We start from the raw sequence: 18240 nt of genomic DNA on the forward strand, positions 1-18240 counted from the left end.
AGCTGCGATACACGACTATGCTAAATTTTGGGTATCACCAAGTAATAATAATCAAAGAAATCAGATATTCTTTGTCCCTACACCGGAGATATTGTAAATTGCTTATCGTTGCAATGTATAATTGGGCAGAATCATTTAACTTTAAATCTTGTAAATCTTGTAACCTGTATTCTTATTTTTATTGCCCTGTACACCGCCCTGAGTCCTTCAGGAGAAGGGCGGTATATAAATCAAATAAATAAATAAATAAATAAATAAATAAATAAATAAATAAATAAATAATTGTGGGAAACGTCATTCCTTGAGACTGATCCTGGCACCAAGAGGTTTGAATTGGATTTATTCCTCTTGCAATGTCTCCTGGTCTTGGTAGACCTTTCGGCCGATTTCTCGGTACAAACATGTTGCATTGGTTGCTGACTGGGGGATTCTGGGAGTCTACAAATCTTAAAAGTCCCTGCGATTGAAACACACTGATCTACACAGAAGTATCCCTCTCCTTCATTGCAGAAGAAAACTTTGAAATTCCAACGGACTCTCCACGTTTGTAAGTCCTTAACATCCTGCAACTAAAACCGGCAAGTCTTTCCTTCTTCTTCTTTCCTTCCGCATTTGTAATACCTCGGTAACCCGAGCTCAGAACTGTCTTAATTGGTCACCCGCCTCTCCGGCTTTTGATTGGCCGCGAGAAGGACATTGACGCGTCGCTCCGCCATTGGCATCGGTGTCTTTCCGGCCAATTCAGAGAGGCCATGTCAGAAAACATGCGGGCCAATGAAAGCGTGCCGTCTCCAACATCAAGCAGCTATTGGAAGCGCCGGAGGCGTGCTCGGATTGGCCGCCCGTGCGGGTGAGGGGCGGAGAGCAGGGGGCTACTCTCCGGGTTTTCTCGGAGTGCCGCGACCGAATCGCTTGCGTCTTCAGCGGGATGGGTGTTTTCTCGCAGGCCGGGCCACGGTGGTTCCTCGCGCGGGTGGCGGTGTGGTTGCCGCTGTTCCTGTTGCTAGCGTCGATCAGCTCGGCTTCTGCGGGTCAGTAAGAGCGCTTCCGGTGGGCTTTGCTTGTGGACGGGGGCCGAGTTTGGGAGGGGAGATCCTGATTGAGAGGGCGGCGGCCCGGTATGGGGGTGAAGCAAAAGGCCGAAAGCCGGTCTGGGTAAAGAGAGGAGGCCAATCGAGAACCGGGTCAAGTGCGTTAGAAGAAATAGTTGCTTTAGTGGTCCTTTCTGCCCAACCTCCCAGAAAGGGTATGTAAACATCGCAGATCAGTCTCTTTTATCTCACCTTTACAACCTCTCGCTTCAATACTGTCACTAATCGCTTTTTTCATTTCATTTCATTTTATTTTATTTATATCTCGCCTTTGTTATGTTTATAAATGACTCAAGGCGACGAACATCCAATTAATCCAGGCAGGGCGGAGAAATATTCTGTACGGGGGCCCCCTTTGTGTTTAAAGGCACTTGCTGTGCATACTGTCCATAAGGCTAGACTTCGGGGTTCAGAGCAGGGAACGGGTCCACCTGTTGTAAGGCTCCTATCAGCTTTTTGTAGAGCAGAGCCGGGTAATGATCTGCTAAAGGAGGAGTGGGAAGGTTGGTTTATTAAGCGCATTACTAAATGTTGCTAAAGATTTTGACACTACCCCCCCCCCTAAATAACTGATGGTTATTGTACATGCTTAATATATGGTTCACATACTGATAAGTCTATGTAAGTGTCCAAACAAGTGCATATATAATATGTATTTATATTTATTTCCCAACTCTCCTATAAAAACTCAGTGCGGTGACTATGATTTCCTTTTGCCTATGCAGGCATCTAAATATGATCTATGCCTGCAGCTAAAGCCATTAATGCACATTAAAACACACTGTACCAAACATGTTCTAATGCTTTGCTGATAACTACACGTTTGTCTTTTTGCATCAGGAAAGCCATTTCTTGATCATCTTCCCCACCCCCAAGAATACTAATTTATTGTAATATATTAACAAAATTTCAAAAGCCTCTACCAAATATTCATTGATTATTATATTACATTACACTATATTATTACAAACTAAACTTAGAAAGAGAAATGGAGAAAAAGAATAAAAAGTGAAAAGAAATATATAAAGGAATGACTTCCAATCTTCATCACAATAAGTAAGAAAATCTGATAATTATTTGCCTGAGCTTGTCGATCAGAAGGTCGGCGGGTCGAATCCCGAGTGCCGCGTAACAGAGTGAGCGCCTGTTACTCGTCCCAGCTTCTGCCAACCTAGCAGTTCGAAAGCATGTAAAAATAAAAGTAGAAAAATAGGGACCACTACGGTGGGAAGGTAACAGCGTTCCGTGTGCCTTTGGCGTCTAGTCATGCCGGCCACATGACCACGGAGACGTCCTCGGACAAGCGCTGGCTCTTCGGCTTTGAAACGGAGATGAGCACCGGCCCCTAGAGTCGGAAACGACTAGCACGCGTGTGCGGGGGAACCTTTACCTTTACCTAAGGTTACAAAGACAAAATTTTCCCACAAAAAGCTGTTTGTTTATTTCCAAAATCTTAAAAGTCTCAATATTCCAAATTCGGCTGGACCCCTAATTTATAACTTTCTTAGATCAAAATCTGTTTAGCTTTTGCTGTTTATTTCCTGTTTTAAGTTTTTAAACTTACGATTAAATTTTCTTGTTCTAAAACGGCTGTAAACTCATCATTCAGATCTCTGTTAGCCTTAAGATGGTTAAGTAAGCAGTTTCTGAAAATAACTAGAAAGTGAAGTTAGCAAAGTCATTGTCCTTTAAAAGACCGTAGTGGCTATCAGCATGATGGCTGATCCCTTCCTCTCCTGGTACTACAACCTTTGGGAGATTGTTATCCTGCAGTCTTCTCGTGAGGAGGTTACATATGGTTAAGCTATCATCTCCTATCATTCTATTGTATTCCTTGTCCTTGATGGTTCTTCAGTTGTCTAGCTTTTTTAAAGACTGTTTAGTTTGCCATACCTCCCCAACCCTTTTCTTGATATTTCTCTACTCTAGAAGTCTATATTTATCTGGCTGGCCAGAATGCTCTGAAAACACAAGATGCCAGATGGTGATGCTTATTTTTTGTGTGAAATATGTGAGCTCATTTCTGCATTGTGGAATAGGAGCAAGTTGAAGAATATAAACGAATAAAATAAATTTAGCAATGAAGTAAGTTAATAACTGATAGCAGATAGGGTGGTTTGTAGTAGTAATGGGTGGCATAGTAGTTTTTCACTGCCTAGAATGTCTGAGAAAATTGTCATATATAAAAGAAAAGCAGTGGAGATTCATAATTGAGATAGTTATATTATTACCAAGAACACCTGGAGAAAGGAATGGCCCAAGGTACCTTCTTGTGGCCTGACCATCGGTGATCTCTCTACCAAACCACCTGATCTTGACTTGCCTCACTTTGTCTGATTGGAATTGAACAGGATTAGGTGTGATACTGGAAGAAGTGCCACTGCCCTGTATCAGTGGGAATTGTTGTGATTGTTGTGCTGATATGCAAACTATTAAACATATTGTCCAAGATTGCCCATTGTGTGAAATTCTCTAGTTCCCTAGAAGATCTGCATGAAGCAGCACCAGAGGAGATTGCCTGGACAGCTGAATTGGACATCCAGTTATAAGGCCACTGCCATACTTCCATAGGAGTTTTACGTGGACTGTGTATATATGTTTACTTCTGTCATGTTCTCTTCATACCCTATATAAATAACTGAGATAGTAAAGTCAGTTTGATTGAGAGAGTAAAGCAGATAATTCTACCATTAAACTGCCCCACTAATAAATAAAATAAAAATGTTTCAGTCAAAATGTTGACTAATTTCTCCCTTTTTCACACTTAAAAACCAAGTTGTTTAGTTTAAATTCACCCACATAATCTTCAGAGATGTAATAGTATTTCTATATATTACTTAATCAAGTCTGAATATATGATAACACAAGATTTCTTCCTAGCAAAATGGTAGCATAACCTCTCATATTTAATATTGGTTCATCTATCTCTAGGCATATTTTAGATATATTCACTGGAAATTTCCTCCTGTAATTGTATGAATATTTGTCTTGAAATAAACCTCATTGAATATAATGCTTGTTTAGCTATTAGAGCATACAGAATTGTATCAGAAAAAAAGTAAAATCTTTCTTGATGATCCTAGCTTTGTCATGTTCTTTCTTCCACATGTTTAAAGAATAGCTTTGCTATGAGAAGTGTTACAGAAGTCTTTCACAGAAAACATAGGCAGAACAATGCCAAGGATGAATGCTTTATCTAAGGCACATTGATAGGATAATTTTATCCAGTTGTTTGTCTTATGTTCTCACTGTCAAAAAATCTGAAAGCGTTTTCTTAATACAGTATATTGGCTATAAGGAAAAGTGTACTTCAAGTACTTATTGCATCCAAAAGTATGGTTCGATATTTTACATATATATATATCACTAAAAAGATTCTTTTTCCAGTCTGAGTAGGTTCCCGAACATTAGCTTGACTTTAATGCTGGGAATATAATGTAATATTTTGTGGTATATGAACCATCCTTCTGTCGTCTTATTGCCCTGCAAATTTTTAAATTTTAACTTCAGAACTGGCCATATTGCAGAATTTTAAGTATATAAAAAATCATTCCTCCTCTCCATCCTCCTAGTAAGATTTACCTCTTGCTTTTCCTTTTCTTCTGGAAGCTCAAGATTGCTCACCTAGGACTATTTTTACCACAATGGCCTTGTGGAGTATGTTAAGAGATTGCAGTCAGCTCAAAATCAGTCATTGTATTTCATTGCTGGGAGTAGATTTGAATCTATCCTAATCCAACATGTTTATCACCATGATATGCTACATTAGTTGGGGAAGACTTCTCTAAAGTTTGTTGAAAATTATATTCTCGATAACATGGATCAATTGTGTTTTTATTTTTTTGTTGATTCTATAAGTGTTCTTTTTTCTGCAGTAACTGAACATAATTTCTAGGTTGTTCCTGCATTAATATCCTACCTGATACTTTCTAAAAAAATACCTATAATTTGTGTGTGTGTGTGCGCGTGCGTGCGTGCGCACTTTAATTTAGCTGATGGGATTGTAGAAATTATTATTGTCCCGTTTGAACTGTGGTCTCATTATCTGTAGTTTTACATATTTACCATGGCAAATAGAGGTGAGACCTCAGTATACAATATATGGAAAAGTTTTTGCTTATCTTTGGTTTTGCACTTGATCTTTTTGTTACTTGTTGCACGTAACAAACTTTTGTGCATGTGAAAGAACATGATTATAAATAATAAGGATTGGGTTGTCTTAACAATATACTTTTAAATGGTCACAACAGATATCGATAGGTCACCTGTGGCACAAGACTTGTTATAGTAACCAGTCACCTTGGTCAGAGGGACTTGCTTAGCTGGTTATGGAGGAAGTTTGCCTGATCAGAGTCTTCAGTTAGTACGGTATTAACATCCAGCAATGCAATTGAAAAGCCATTCCACCGAGATTATGAAGAACCTCTTAGAGCAGAATAACTAGGAGATCCAAATGCCATCAATGGAAAGACCACAAGGAAGCCACTTGGAGCCATGTGACTAAATTGATGCAAGTGTAAATATCAGTACATTGCACATAAAATCATTCTTGAAGAATTTCTAACGAAAAGAAGAGACTGGCTATAGGCTTTGAATATAATTTTCCAAGACTCAAGGTCTTGTAAATTGCAGTGTTATTGACTGTGGTTTTATGTTGGAATGGAACCACTCTGAATAACAAGAGTCACGTGTATCCATCTTTTGCAAACTCTGGATTTTCATATTAGAAAAACAATTTAGTTAATTGATCTTGAATTGTTAATAATCCTTATTTTTTTCTCATGGGAATAAATAATTAGCATGTGCCTGTGTTTTTAATATACACTCAGAGTAGGCTTTTAAGAAACCAGACCTGAATGTTTACCCTAACAGGGTTTCTGGTTTTCAAAATGTACTTCTTCTTTTCTTTTCTTTTTGTTGAGTCCTTGAAATATAATGAACCTAAGCTAAGACTTCTCTGCTGGCATTTTTTTTTTCTACACAATCTTTACCAGGTGAAAAGAAAAAGACAACTAAACAAACAGAACCTGTTTTTCTTATGATACATTGCTTTGGAAAGAACATCTTATCTGCTGACAGTCAACAATATGTTTGCCGGCAACTTAATATAGAACTTGTTCCTTCAGAGAGATGTTAACATGATGCAATGAGAATGAAATACAGCCAACTTGCTTCACTTTAAATATACAAATTATTTCAATACATTTATTGGTTTGATAGTTTAATGGGTTTACATTAAAATAATAGCCTGTTGCACACATAATACTAAGGTAACAGAAACCTTGCCATTTATAGTGAAGTTGATCATTAAAATACGTCATTATTAGTATCTATGCTTTTTCATTTGAATTGTTTTCAAGTGAAATCACTCTTTTTGATACTGTACAATAGTTTTCTCATTATTATGGATGCTAAATATACTGCTTTTTCTGACTAAATCAAATTAGAGTTTATTTTACTAGTCTGGAAGTTTTCTAAAACATTACTTCTTAAAGAGTGATTTCTAATTTGCTTTCTATATTACATAACATTGCCCAAAATTTGCTGTAGATTTTTTTCTTTTATATGTAAACTTTGCTGTATGAAGCTTCAATTAGAAGACCTCCTGTCTCTTCTCCATTCAGTTCCTTAGTATATCAGAGCTTTTTATTTTCTTATATTACCTCTGTTTTGTCTAAAGCATTTTTTCTCCTGCCTAAGGATTCAAGCTGAACTAATTTTTTTAAGTAGACGTACTGTAAATAGAAATAAATATCAGTCACATTGTTATTGTAATGGGTCTATGGTTGATGATTATTCAAAATAAAAAATAAATCACATTTTACATTGAGAAAAAAATTACAGTACCTTTTACAGGTTTTCAGCATATTGATTAATTTGGAATAATTGAATTAGCTCAGCAGTTTAATTTTAAGCTTTATTTTATTTACATACCTCTAGTTATTCCACACTGACTTTTGCAAATGTAAGATTTCTTTCTTTATTGAAACAATTTGTATTTTCTGCTGCAATTGCCACACCATTCTAGATAGTCCTATGATCTTTTTAGTTAGTGGTGAGCTGTGGTGGTGCAGTGGTTAGAATGTAGTACTTCAGGCTACTTTTGCTGATTGCCGGCTGCCAGCAGTTTGGCAGTTTGAATCTCACCGGCTCAAAGGTTGACTCAGCCTTCCATCCTTCCGAGGTGGTAAAATGAGGACCCAGATTGTTGGGGACAATATAATAGAGAGGGCTGTAAAGCATTGCAAAGCGGTACATAAGTCTAAGTGCTAGTTCTAGTGGTGAAGAGAAGAAGTAATAAAAAAGTATATCACTCATTTTTTTCATTAAAGACAAACTATGCTTTGTAATCCTTCCTGATTTGGATTATTGATTTACAAATAAGCTATGAATTATAATTATACAGTGCATTCAGAAAGTATCCAGGCCCCCTTCACTTTTGTCAATTTTATTATGCTGCAGCCTGATTCTAGAGTAGTTGACATTCATTTTTTTCTCATTAATCTACACTCAGTACCAACAAAGTGAAAACAGAATTTTAGATATGTTTGTAAATTTATTAAAAAGAAAAAAACTGAAATATTACATTAGTATAAGTATTCAGGCTCTTTGCAACAACAATTAAAATTTAGCTCCGATGCCTCCCATTTCTCTTGATTGTTGCTGATATTACACCTTGATTGGAGTCCACCTGTGGTAAATTAAATTGGACATGATTTGGGAAGGTACACACCTCTCTATAGAAGGTCTCACAGCTGACAATGTATACTGTAGCAAAGCAAAAGCCATGAGGTCAAAGGAACTGCCTGCAGTGCTCAAAGACAGGGTTATTGCAAGGCACAGATCTGGGGAAAGCTACAGTAAAATTTCTGCTGCACTGAAGGTTCCTAAGACCACAGTGGCCTTCATAATTCTCAAATGGAATACGTTTGGCAAAACCAGGACTCTTCCAAGAACTGATTGCTCGGTCAAACTGAGCAATTGGGGTAGAAAGGCCTTGATAAGAAAAGTGACCAAGAACCTGATGGTCACTCTGACTGAACTCCAGAGATCCTGTGTGAAGATAGGACAGAATTCCAGAAGGACAATCATCACTGCAGCCCTCCACCAATCTGGGTTTTATGGCAGAGTGGCTAAACAGAAGCCTCTCCTCAGTGCAAAACACACGAAAGCCTGCTTGGAGTTTGAAAAAAAAAAAAAAGCACCTGAAGGACTCTCAAGACACTCTGGTCTGATGAAACCAAGATGGAACTGTTTGGCCTCAGTTCTAAATGTTTTATCTGGAGGAAACCAGGCACTGCTTACCTGCCCAATATCATCCCAACAGTGAAGCATGGTGGTGGCAGCATCATGCTGTGGGGGTGTTTTTCAGCAGCAGGGACTGGGAGACTGGTCAGGGTTACAGTTGCAAGAAAAAGTATGTGAACCCTTTGGGATTATGTGGAGTTCTGCATGAATTGGCAATAAAATGCGCTCTAAACATCATGTAAGTCACAACAATAGAAAAACACAGTCTGCTTAAAATAATACTACACAAACATTAGCTGTTGTCATGTTTTAATTGAACATAACATGTAAACATTCACAGTGCAGGGTGGAAAAAGTATGTGAACCCCTAGCCTAATGACTTCTCCAAGAGCTAATTGGAGCCAGGAGTGAGCCAACCTTGACTCCAATCAATGTGTTGATATTGGATGTGTTGCTGACAGCTGTCCTGCCCTTTAAAAACACATACCTGTTTTGGGTTTACTAGTCTCAAGAAGCACTGTCTGATGTGAACCATGCCTCGCAGAAAAGAGCTCTCAGAAGACCTACGATCAAAAATTGTTGACTTGCATGAAGCTGGAAAGGATTACAAAAGTATCTCCAAAAGCCTTGATGTTCATGTGTCCACGGTAAGACAGACTGTCTACAAATGGAGAAAGTTTAGCACTGTTGCTACTCTCCCTAGGTGTGGTCGTCCTGTAAAAATGACTGCAAGAGCACAGCGCATAATGCTTAATGAGGTAAAGAAGAATCCTAGTGTCTCAGCTAAAGACCTACAGAAAACTCTGGCACATGCTAACATTTTTGTTGACACATCTACAATAAGGAAAACATTAAACAAGAAGAGTACATGGGAGGACACTATGGAGGAAGCCATTGCTGTCCAAAAAAAAATATTGCAGCATGTTTGAAGTTTGCAAAAGAGCACTTGGATGTTCCACAGCACTACTGGCAAAATATACTGTGGACAGATGAAACCAAAATTGAGTTGTTTGGGAAAAACACACAACACTATTTGTGGAGGAAAAAAGGCACAGCACACCAACATCAAAACCTCATCCCCACTGTAAAACATGGCGGAGGGAGCATCATGGTTTGGGGCTGCTTTGCTGCCTCAGGGCCTGGACAGATTGTTGTCATTGATGGGAAAATGAATTCCAGAGTTTATCAGGACATTTTGCAGGAAAACGTACAACCATCTGTCCGCCAACTGAAGCTCCACAGAGGATGGGTGATGCAACAGGACAATGACCCAAAGCATACAAGTAATTCAACAAAACAATGGCTTCAACAGAACAGAATACACCTTCTGGAGTGGCCCGGTCAGAGTCCTGACCTCAACCCAATTGAAATGCTGTGGCATGACCTTAAGAGAGCGATTCACACCAGACATCCCAAGAATATTGCTACACTGAAACAGTTTTGTGCAGAGGAGTGGTCCAAAATTATTCCAGATCGTTGTGCAGGTCTGATCTGCAACTACAGGAAACGTTTGGTTGAGGTTATTGCTGCCAAAGGAGGGTCAACCAGTTATTAAGTCCAAAGGTTCACATACTTTTTCCACCCTGCACTGTGAATGTTTCCATCTTATGTTCAATTAAAACATGACAACAGCTAATGTTGGTGTAGTATTATTTTAAGCAGACTGTGTTTTTCTATTGTTGTGACTTACATGACGTTTAGAGCACATTTTATGGCCAATTCATGCAAAACTCCACGTAATCCCAAAGGGTTCACATACTTTTTCTTGCAACTGTAAGGGAAAGCTGAATGGAGCAAAATAAAGGTATATCTTCAATACAAAGATGTTCCACGGCACTCAGAAGCTCAGACTGGCCCAAAGGTTCAGTTTTCAAAATGATAATGATCCTAAACACACAGCCAAGACATCACAGGAGTGGCTTAGGGACAACTCTGTGAATGTCCTAGAGTGGCCCAGCCAGAGCCTTGACTTGAACCTTATTGAACATCTCTGGAGGGACTTAAAAATGGCTGTCTACCAACAGTCGCCATCCAACCTGATTGAGCTTGAGAGGATTTACAAAAATGGCAGAAAATCCACCAGTCCAGGTGTGCAAAGCTTGTTGCATCATACCCCAAAAGACTTGAGGCTGTGATTGCTGCCATAGGTGTTTCAACTAAGTACTGAGTGAAGGGTCTGAATATTTTATGCCAATGTGATATTTCAGTTTTTTCTTTTTAATAAATTTACCGACATTTCTAAAATTTTGTTTTCACTTTGTCATTATGGGGTACTGAGTATAGATTAATGAGAAAACATGAATTTCAACAACTGTAGAATCAGACTGAGAATAATAAAATTCGCAAGCGATGAGGTTCTGAATACTTTATGAATGCACTGTATATTCATTTATTGGGAGGTTTGTATTTATCTTTAGCACATCATTGTATGGCTTTGGGTGCATATTGCATTTATTATATTTGCATATTTATCACAGAAATTTTGAGACAAAATTAATGTCACTTGTTAACATGATTTATTCACAAATTTTGCTGTTAAAATCATTCTTTTTAATTTTGTAGATGAAGAAGCTGCTCAAGAGGAGTCTTTTGAATCAAAGGTGACTAGTCTTTTATCAGGGATTCGTTTCTCATGCCTGAGAATTGCTATGAATTGTTGAATTAATGAACATGGTGCACTATATAATTGCCATGAAAAATTCTTTACCTAAATTTCATGGATTTATAAAAGCTTAAATGAGAGAAAAATATTTTTATTTCAGTGATTCTATTATTTTGAAATAGATTATTTATTTCCACACAGGTCATTTCAGAATTGAAATGGGAAATATTTGCAGCTAATTTCTAGCAAGCCTATCCTTTAGCTACATTGGTTGAAGCTGGCAGAAGTCATAGTTAGCAACATCTAATGGGATACAATGAAAGATTGAGTTGCTGGGAGTGGAGAACAGACATACTTTAAAAGCAAAAAGCAGATTCTGTAAGAAAATGTTATAAATTGGAATCTGTAAGAAAGTAGTTTTTAAAACCTAAAGGTTATCTTGGTGTCTTGACTTCTTGCATGCAATTATCTTAAAATAAAAGCCCCAACTTTGCTATATTTCCTAACAAGAGCTATCTGTTTCTCTTTTCTCCCAACTATTTATTTTGTAGTCAACCTTGCCTTCTGAAGAACAAGTGAAGGATCATTCAGCAGGAGCCCAAGTGGTAGCAGGTCAGATCTTTATTGATTCTGAAGATCCAGAGGCTCTAGCTGAAGATGGAGATGGTTTTGGAGAAGAGGACAAGGAACGGACTTTGGAGAGCTTAAGCTCTTTAGAATTGTCTGCCTTACTAAATAAAGACTTGGAAGAAGTAGAAGCAGAAAACACAGGTGATTGTGTGGGTTATTAGTGTTTTCCATCTTAAGTAGTTTTATATGTACTTTTTAGATGAGATAAGAGCTTGAGGACAACATCATGGTTTTTAGAAAAATTAATAAAGCTATAGTTTTTATAGCGAGTCAGAGGCCTCATATCCCTCCTTCCTGTATAAATTTGCTTTTTTCCCCCAACAAACTGCCCTTAAAATAATAGTAGCATTATACTATTTATCTGTAAGACATTATTGGAAAAATATATGGCTTGCTTACAAGTTTTCAACATTGTATCCCAATTAAATCTTGCAAATTTCTATGGGAAAGTGGTAGTTTAAAAAAGCATCATGTAAGCTGCAGATCCTGTCTGCAGGTTTTTTAAGGAAATAGGTACCTTATTTCAAAATGTGGGCAGTAGTGTAGAAAATGTTACAACTGTGCAAATATAACATTTATTGTTTCTATTTATTAAAAATAATGGCACCTGCATGAGATCCCAGATATATATATTTCCATGTTTCTCAGTTGTTTCTCTGTTATGTGGTAAAAAAATCAGACGTGTGTCTACAAAAATGTAGCAAAAATCATTAATAGTGTTTATTTAAAACAGCATTATTTAAACAGTATGTTCTAAATTCGGCCTACAGCTTTTTTGTAATTTAATACTCCTTAAGACATGAGGGCCAGTTTGTTGTAGTAGTTAAGGTGCTGGCCTAGAAATCAGGAAACTATGGTCTCTGGTCTTGCTTTAGGCATGAAAGCCAGCTGAGTAACTGAGCTAGTTACAAAGCTTCTCAGCTCAACCCACTTCATAGGTTTGTTGTAGGGAAAATAGGAAGAGGACGGAGAGTTATATATGTTCACCATCTTGAGTTACTTATAAAATAAAGGTGGGATAAAATTGCAATAACTGATGGAAATATAAAAATTAATTGATTAATTAATTAATTAATATGCATGACTGCATATTTAACTTTCCAAATAAGTTATCTGAAAAGACAGCTATACCATTCACCTCCGCAGGAATTACTGGTAGCAAATAGACAAGCTGGAGGGGGGCAGATTTCAGAACATTAATCTAGAAAAATATGGTGAGAAACATCTGAATAGAAATTGAAATATGTATTTTGAAAGAAAGTAGTAGTGTTGTCTTTCTTTCATATCTTGTCTGTTTCAGTGCAGTATATCCTTGTATTTTGTTTGTTGATGGGAATGTTTTTTATATCTGATTTCACACATAATTCTAAATCAAAGTGTATTATTTTGAATCTTAGCTTGTGGGAATCAGTCACTGCAGCTTATTTGGGGCTTACTGCAGTGCATATGGCATAAAAGGAGTTACAAATAAGTAATTACCACATTTGATTATCATACAAGTTTTATTTGAATATAAGCAGATAACCTTTATGATACGTTAACATTTGCAAATTGAAATGTCCCAATGGATTTTTTTAAGAACAAATATTTTGCAAAATTAAGGCAAGGAACATCTGAAGTCCTTAACCATTATGAAACTTTTCACACATCTAATTATAATACTGAAAGAAAGCATAATATGATATTTGCTCTCAGTGCTGTATCATAAATATAGCGCATGCTCACTGGATTTCCAGTTCTCTTCAAATGCCACGTCAAATTGCATTTCCTAGTTTTATGTAAATTTCAGAATTGCATTGCATCTTGTAAAGAGATGATATTCTGTCAAAATCCTAATCTATTTTTAATATAGGTCAAAGACTGACAGTAAATTGTTGCAGAATATTGTAGCATTAAAATGGACATGGGTACTTTATCAACAGATTTAATCAGATTCTACCTTAAATAATTGATTTAGATAATTTCATTGTGTTGATTTTATTTTCTCTTAATTGTTTAGATTTTGTGACTGTCATGTTGGCTTTCAGCTGTACAACATGGAGATAACTGTTCATGCATTTGGTTCTGCTGTAGAATAGTTTCTGACTGGCAGAATTTTTGACAATTCATATGTCATTCTGTTAACCTATTACAATTTCTTGATCTTCTGAAACTGGAAATGTGAAAATGTTTATAGACTTCTTTTTTAATAAAATACCTTAGGATATATATTTTACACAGAAAATCTGCAAGAAATAAAATTCTGTTAAAATTTATGAACAGTTGGTGACCTTGTACGCATTGTAACTTCAGGGGTGTGTCATGTGGGTTTTTTGTTTTAGTTTTGACAGCTATTGGAGGAACTGCAGATGGTGAGTTATGTCGGTTCCCCTTTCTCTTTATGGAGAAGGAATACTCAGAATGTACTGCAGATGGGAGAGAAGATGGAAGACTATGGTGTGCCACAACCTATGACTACAAGACTGATCAAAAGTGGGGCTTTTGTGAAAGTAAGAATGGCTTTCCTAAGAAATTCAGTTTTCAGATTTCATGAATTTAAATTAATGGGTGTCAGTAAGGGACAGATATAAATTAATGTGAAAAGTTATGTTTGTGCATTCTGATAAATGGATTTAAAGGATCCATTGTTAATAGAGATATTATCAGCATGGGAACTATTGCAAGTACAAGTACTGCTTACAAGAAGATCTCCCAAAGGTATTCATCAGGACCCAAAAACATACCGTCTGTATTTTTGCAAGAGTTAAATTAAGTAGCTAAATGAAATGACACTTTCTTTAGCCTAATGTTGCACATATGGCTATTAACTCACCATTCAATTTTTACTTTTATATTTTAGAACTTTTGATACATTACTCACGAGCTTGGGTTTTTTAGAGTAGAGCTTAGATTTAAAGTTCTGATGGATTTAATACAGTTAAATAATGCTCCAGAGAAAAAAAATACCAATGTATGGGTAATTTGAATATGTGAATATTTTCTCCCAATGCTTACAAAACTTTGGAAACTATAGAAGAATAATCCTGCGTAAACAATAAATATAAAGAAGCATTTCTTTTCTTTTCTTTTTACTCTGTTCATGATTTCAATTGCTAGTTCAGCTTTTTGTTTAAAATAATAAATCATATTACCCAGAACAATACATTTTCTATGCTGAAATACAAATCTCGCTGATCACTGGAGATATTTCTATCAATAGAGTTAATCAAAGCTTCATTTCCATTTATTTTAATTCTAAAAATGTAGCAGATAAATAATGTTTATTTTTGAAACTTGTCAGGTGTAAAATTTCATAAAAAATTGTGCTTTCTATGCAAAATGTGTTTTGAGGATAAAATAGGATGGTTTAGACATTGGGAAATGCTCCAAGCAGCTCATTTGGGGGGGGGGGGGAAAGTATGTTATCATAATTTTTTACTCTGAAAATACCATAAAATGCTTTGCATATCCCTAATAATTGAAATCAGTGGTTTTTTTTAAACATTTCAAAAAGTAACAGCTTTTTTAAAAAAAACTTCATCAAATGCATCATGAAGACTGATTTCTAAGAATGCCATCAAATTATGAGCTAGATATACTATGGATTATTATTTTTATATGATTGGGATTTTTTTCTTTTCAGAGCCTGTAATAATTTGATTGCCACAGTATAAGCAAAATGTCAGAAAACAAAAGCCTGAAATAGATGGTCTCAGAATAAAACAAGCAGTCTCTTAGTGAGTGTTAATTACCTTTTTAAAAATCTTTTTATTAGCTGAAGAGGAGTCTCATAAGAGAAGACAAATGCAGGAAGCAGAAGATGTTTACCAAACAGGGATGAAAATTCTTAATGAGAGCAGGAAAAAGGCCCAGAAGAAAGAGTGAGTTGTCTTCTTTCTAGAGACCAAATGTTCTAGATAAATCAATAGCCTTCAATCATGACATTTATATGTCAGTTTCTCCCAGTATTGTATTCATCAATTTTTTTTGGATTACACATTCTGTGGATCAAACTAGCAAATGCAGAGTCCTGATGCCTACTGTGTTTCCCTGAAAATAAGACCCAGTCTTATATTTTTTGCCTCCCAAAGAGGCACTAGGTCTTGTTTTCGGGGGATGTCTTTTTTCCCCTGACACCTGCCTAGCCTTGTGGCGGTGGCACCAAGAACTCCATACAGCAGGAGCCCACATAGCTACCACCCTCTCACAGCTGCTTGCAGCAGGATGCCACGTGGTGCATCATGCAGGTGCCGCCACCACAAAGCAGGTGGGGGGAACTGCCCCATGAGCCCCACATCCACTTACCTCAGGACCGCCGCAGCCAGGCCTCCCAAGCCATAACACCTGTTGCATCGCTGCCTCACTTCTGCGGCCGCTCGCAGCAGGACTCCACATGGCCTGCTACAAGTGGCAGCACGGCAAAACGTACCCCGTAACGTCCTACTGCCAGCAGCTGCCAGCAACCAGAAGTGGGCCGGCAATGGCCACATAGGCTCCTCCTGGATGGGGCTGCTGCTGATGATGCCACTGTCACAAGGCAAGACAGGTGTGAGAGCATGGGATGCCTGGCTGCGGGGCCCCTGAGGTAAGCTGGTGCAAAGTGCATGAAGCAGCTTCACCCACCCTATCCCCATCCTAGCTTGATTGTTACACATGCGCCTTGCCCCACCTCATGCAACTAGACAATGGGATGGAGTGGACAGGTTCTTAACTAGGGCTTATTTTGTGTGTGGGGGGGTAGGGCTTATATCAGGTGCACATGTAAAAATCCAGCTAGGGCTTATTTTCAGGGAAACACGGTATACGTTGAATATATGCCATCACAGAGAAACCTAATGTGCTCCAAGTTTCTTTTACAATAGGGTCCCCAACCCCCCCTTCCACAGACTGATACCAGTCTGCGGCCTGTTGGGAACCGGTCCACGCAAACGTCAGGTGAGCGTGCAAAGCTCCATTTTGCAAAGAGAAGGTGTGATATGAAACCATCCCCTCTCCCCTGCCACTGCTGGTCCATGGAGCTGGAAAGGTTGAGGACCACTGTTTTACAAGATGTAGCATATCAGATAAATGCTACCTATTAGGTTAAAACTTAAGGCAGAAGTAGTTAAGTGCCTATTTCTGTGAATCATGAAACCCCCAGGCCCCCATCATTAGCATGGAGTGGTTTCGTCCCTCCTTCCCCAATTATTAACAAAGGTTTGGTAGGTTCAGAGCACATTTTTTGTCATAACTACCCCCTGCTAACAAACTGGGGAAAAAATAATTTCAATCTCACTTCAGCAATAAAAATGTTTGACTTAATGTTTTTGCTATTATTTTCAGTACATGAGGCCTTGCATTTCAGTTATGCATTCATGTTTTACATTATATATCACTTGAGAGAAGTGTGCTAATTGTTAGGGCAGAGATTTGAGATCTGTCCAACTTGGATGTATCCCCCAGAAACTTCCAAAAGTTTTTAGCAAGTTGTATTGTTAATGTAATAGATAGCATTACCACCAGATGGATTCGTAGCTGGCTGACAGGCCGTACTCAGCATGTGGTCCTCAATGGAACCACATCTACATGGAAGGAAGTGTGTAGTGGGGTGCCCCAGGGCTCTGTTCTGGGCCCAGCGCTCTTCAATATCTTCATTAACGATTTGGATGAGGGGATAGATGGGGGAACTCATCAAATTTGCAGATGACACCAAGCTGGCAGGAGTAGCCAATACTCCAGAAGATAGGCTTAAGATACAGAAGGATCTGGACAGACTCGAACACTGGGCACTATCTAACAAAATGAAATTCAATGGTGAAAAAAGTAAGGTTCTACATTTAGGCAGGAAAAATCAAATGCATAGGTATAGTATAGGTGGTACCTTGCTCAATAGTAGTAACTGTGAGAGGGATCTCGGAGTCTTAGTAGACAATCACTTCAATATGAGCCAGTAGTGTGCTGCAGCTGCCAAAAAAGCCAACACAGTGCTAGGCTGCATTAACAGAGCGATAGAATCAAGATCAAGTGAAGTACTAATACCACTTTACAATGCCTTGGTAAGGCCACACCTGGAATACTGCATCCAGTTTTGGTCATCACGATGTAAAAAAGATGTCGAGACTCTAGAAAGAGTATAGAGAAGAGCAACCAAGATGATTAGGGGGCTGGAGGCTAAAACATGTAGGGAACGGTTGCTGGAATTGGGTATGTGTAGTTTAATGAAGAGAAGGGTGAGGGGTGACATGATAGCAGTGTTCCAATATCTCAGGGGCTACCACAAAGAAGAGGGAGTCAAGCTATTCTCCAAAGCACCTGAAAGCAGGACAAGAAGCAACGGATGGAAACTAGTCAAGGAGAGAAGCAACCTAGAACTAAGGAGAAACTTCCTGACAGTTAGAACAATTAACCAGTGGAACAACCTGCCTCCAGAAGCGGTGAATGCTCCAACACTGGAGGTTTTTAAGAAGAGACTGGAGAGCCATTTGCCTGAAATGGTATAAGGTTTCCTGCCTGAGCAGGGGTTTGGACTAGATGACCTCCAAGGTCCCTTCCAACTTTATTATTATTATTATTATTATTATTATTATTATTATTATTATTATTATTATTATTATTATTATTTTATTATTATTATTATATTAGGGGAATAACCATGTTCATTGTAAATGTTAATAAAATGAAATTGGATTTGGGTTTTAACAATCATACTCA

The 18240-nt window shown here is 37.8% G+C and overlaps 1 protein-coding gene across 1 annotated transcript in view; it reads left to right on the forward strand.

The window, feature by feature from the left end:
- The first annotated feature begins 860 nt into the window (after positions 1-860).
- SEL1L (SEL1L adaptor subunit of SYVN1 ubiquitin ligase) overlaps positions 861-18240 on the forward strand; it is a 49480-nt gene continuing 32100 nt past the window's right edge. Inside the window, exons 1-5 of the mRNA XM_083375318.1 lie at positions 861-1031; positions 10902-10939; positions 11493-11712; positions 13893-14060; positions 15326-15431. Coding sequence (XP_083231444.1) covers positions 929-1031; positions 10902-10939; positions 11493-11712; positions 13893-14060; positions 15326-15431 — 635 coding nt within the window. The 5' untranslated portion in view covers positions 861-928. The remainder of the gene's footprint in view (positions 1032-10901; positions 10940-11492; positions 11713-13892; positions 14061-15325; positions 15432-18240) is intronic.

This window comes from Vipera ursinii (assembly GCF_947247035.1).
Source record: "Vipera ursinii genome assembly, chromosome: 1".
NCBI classification, from domain to species: domain Eukaryota; kingdom Metazoa; phylum Chordata; class Lepidosauria; order Squamata; family Viperidae; genus Vipera; species Vipera ursinii.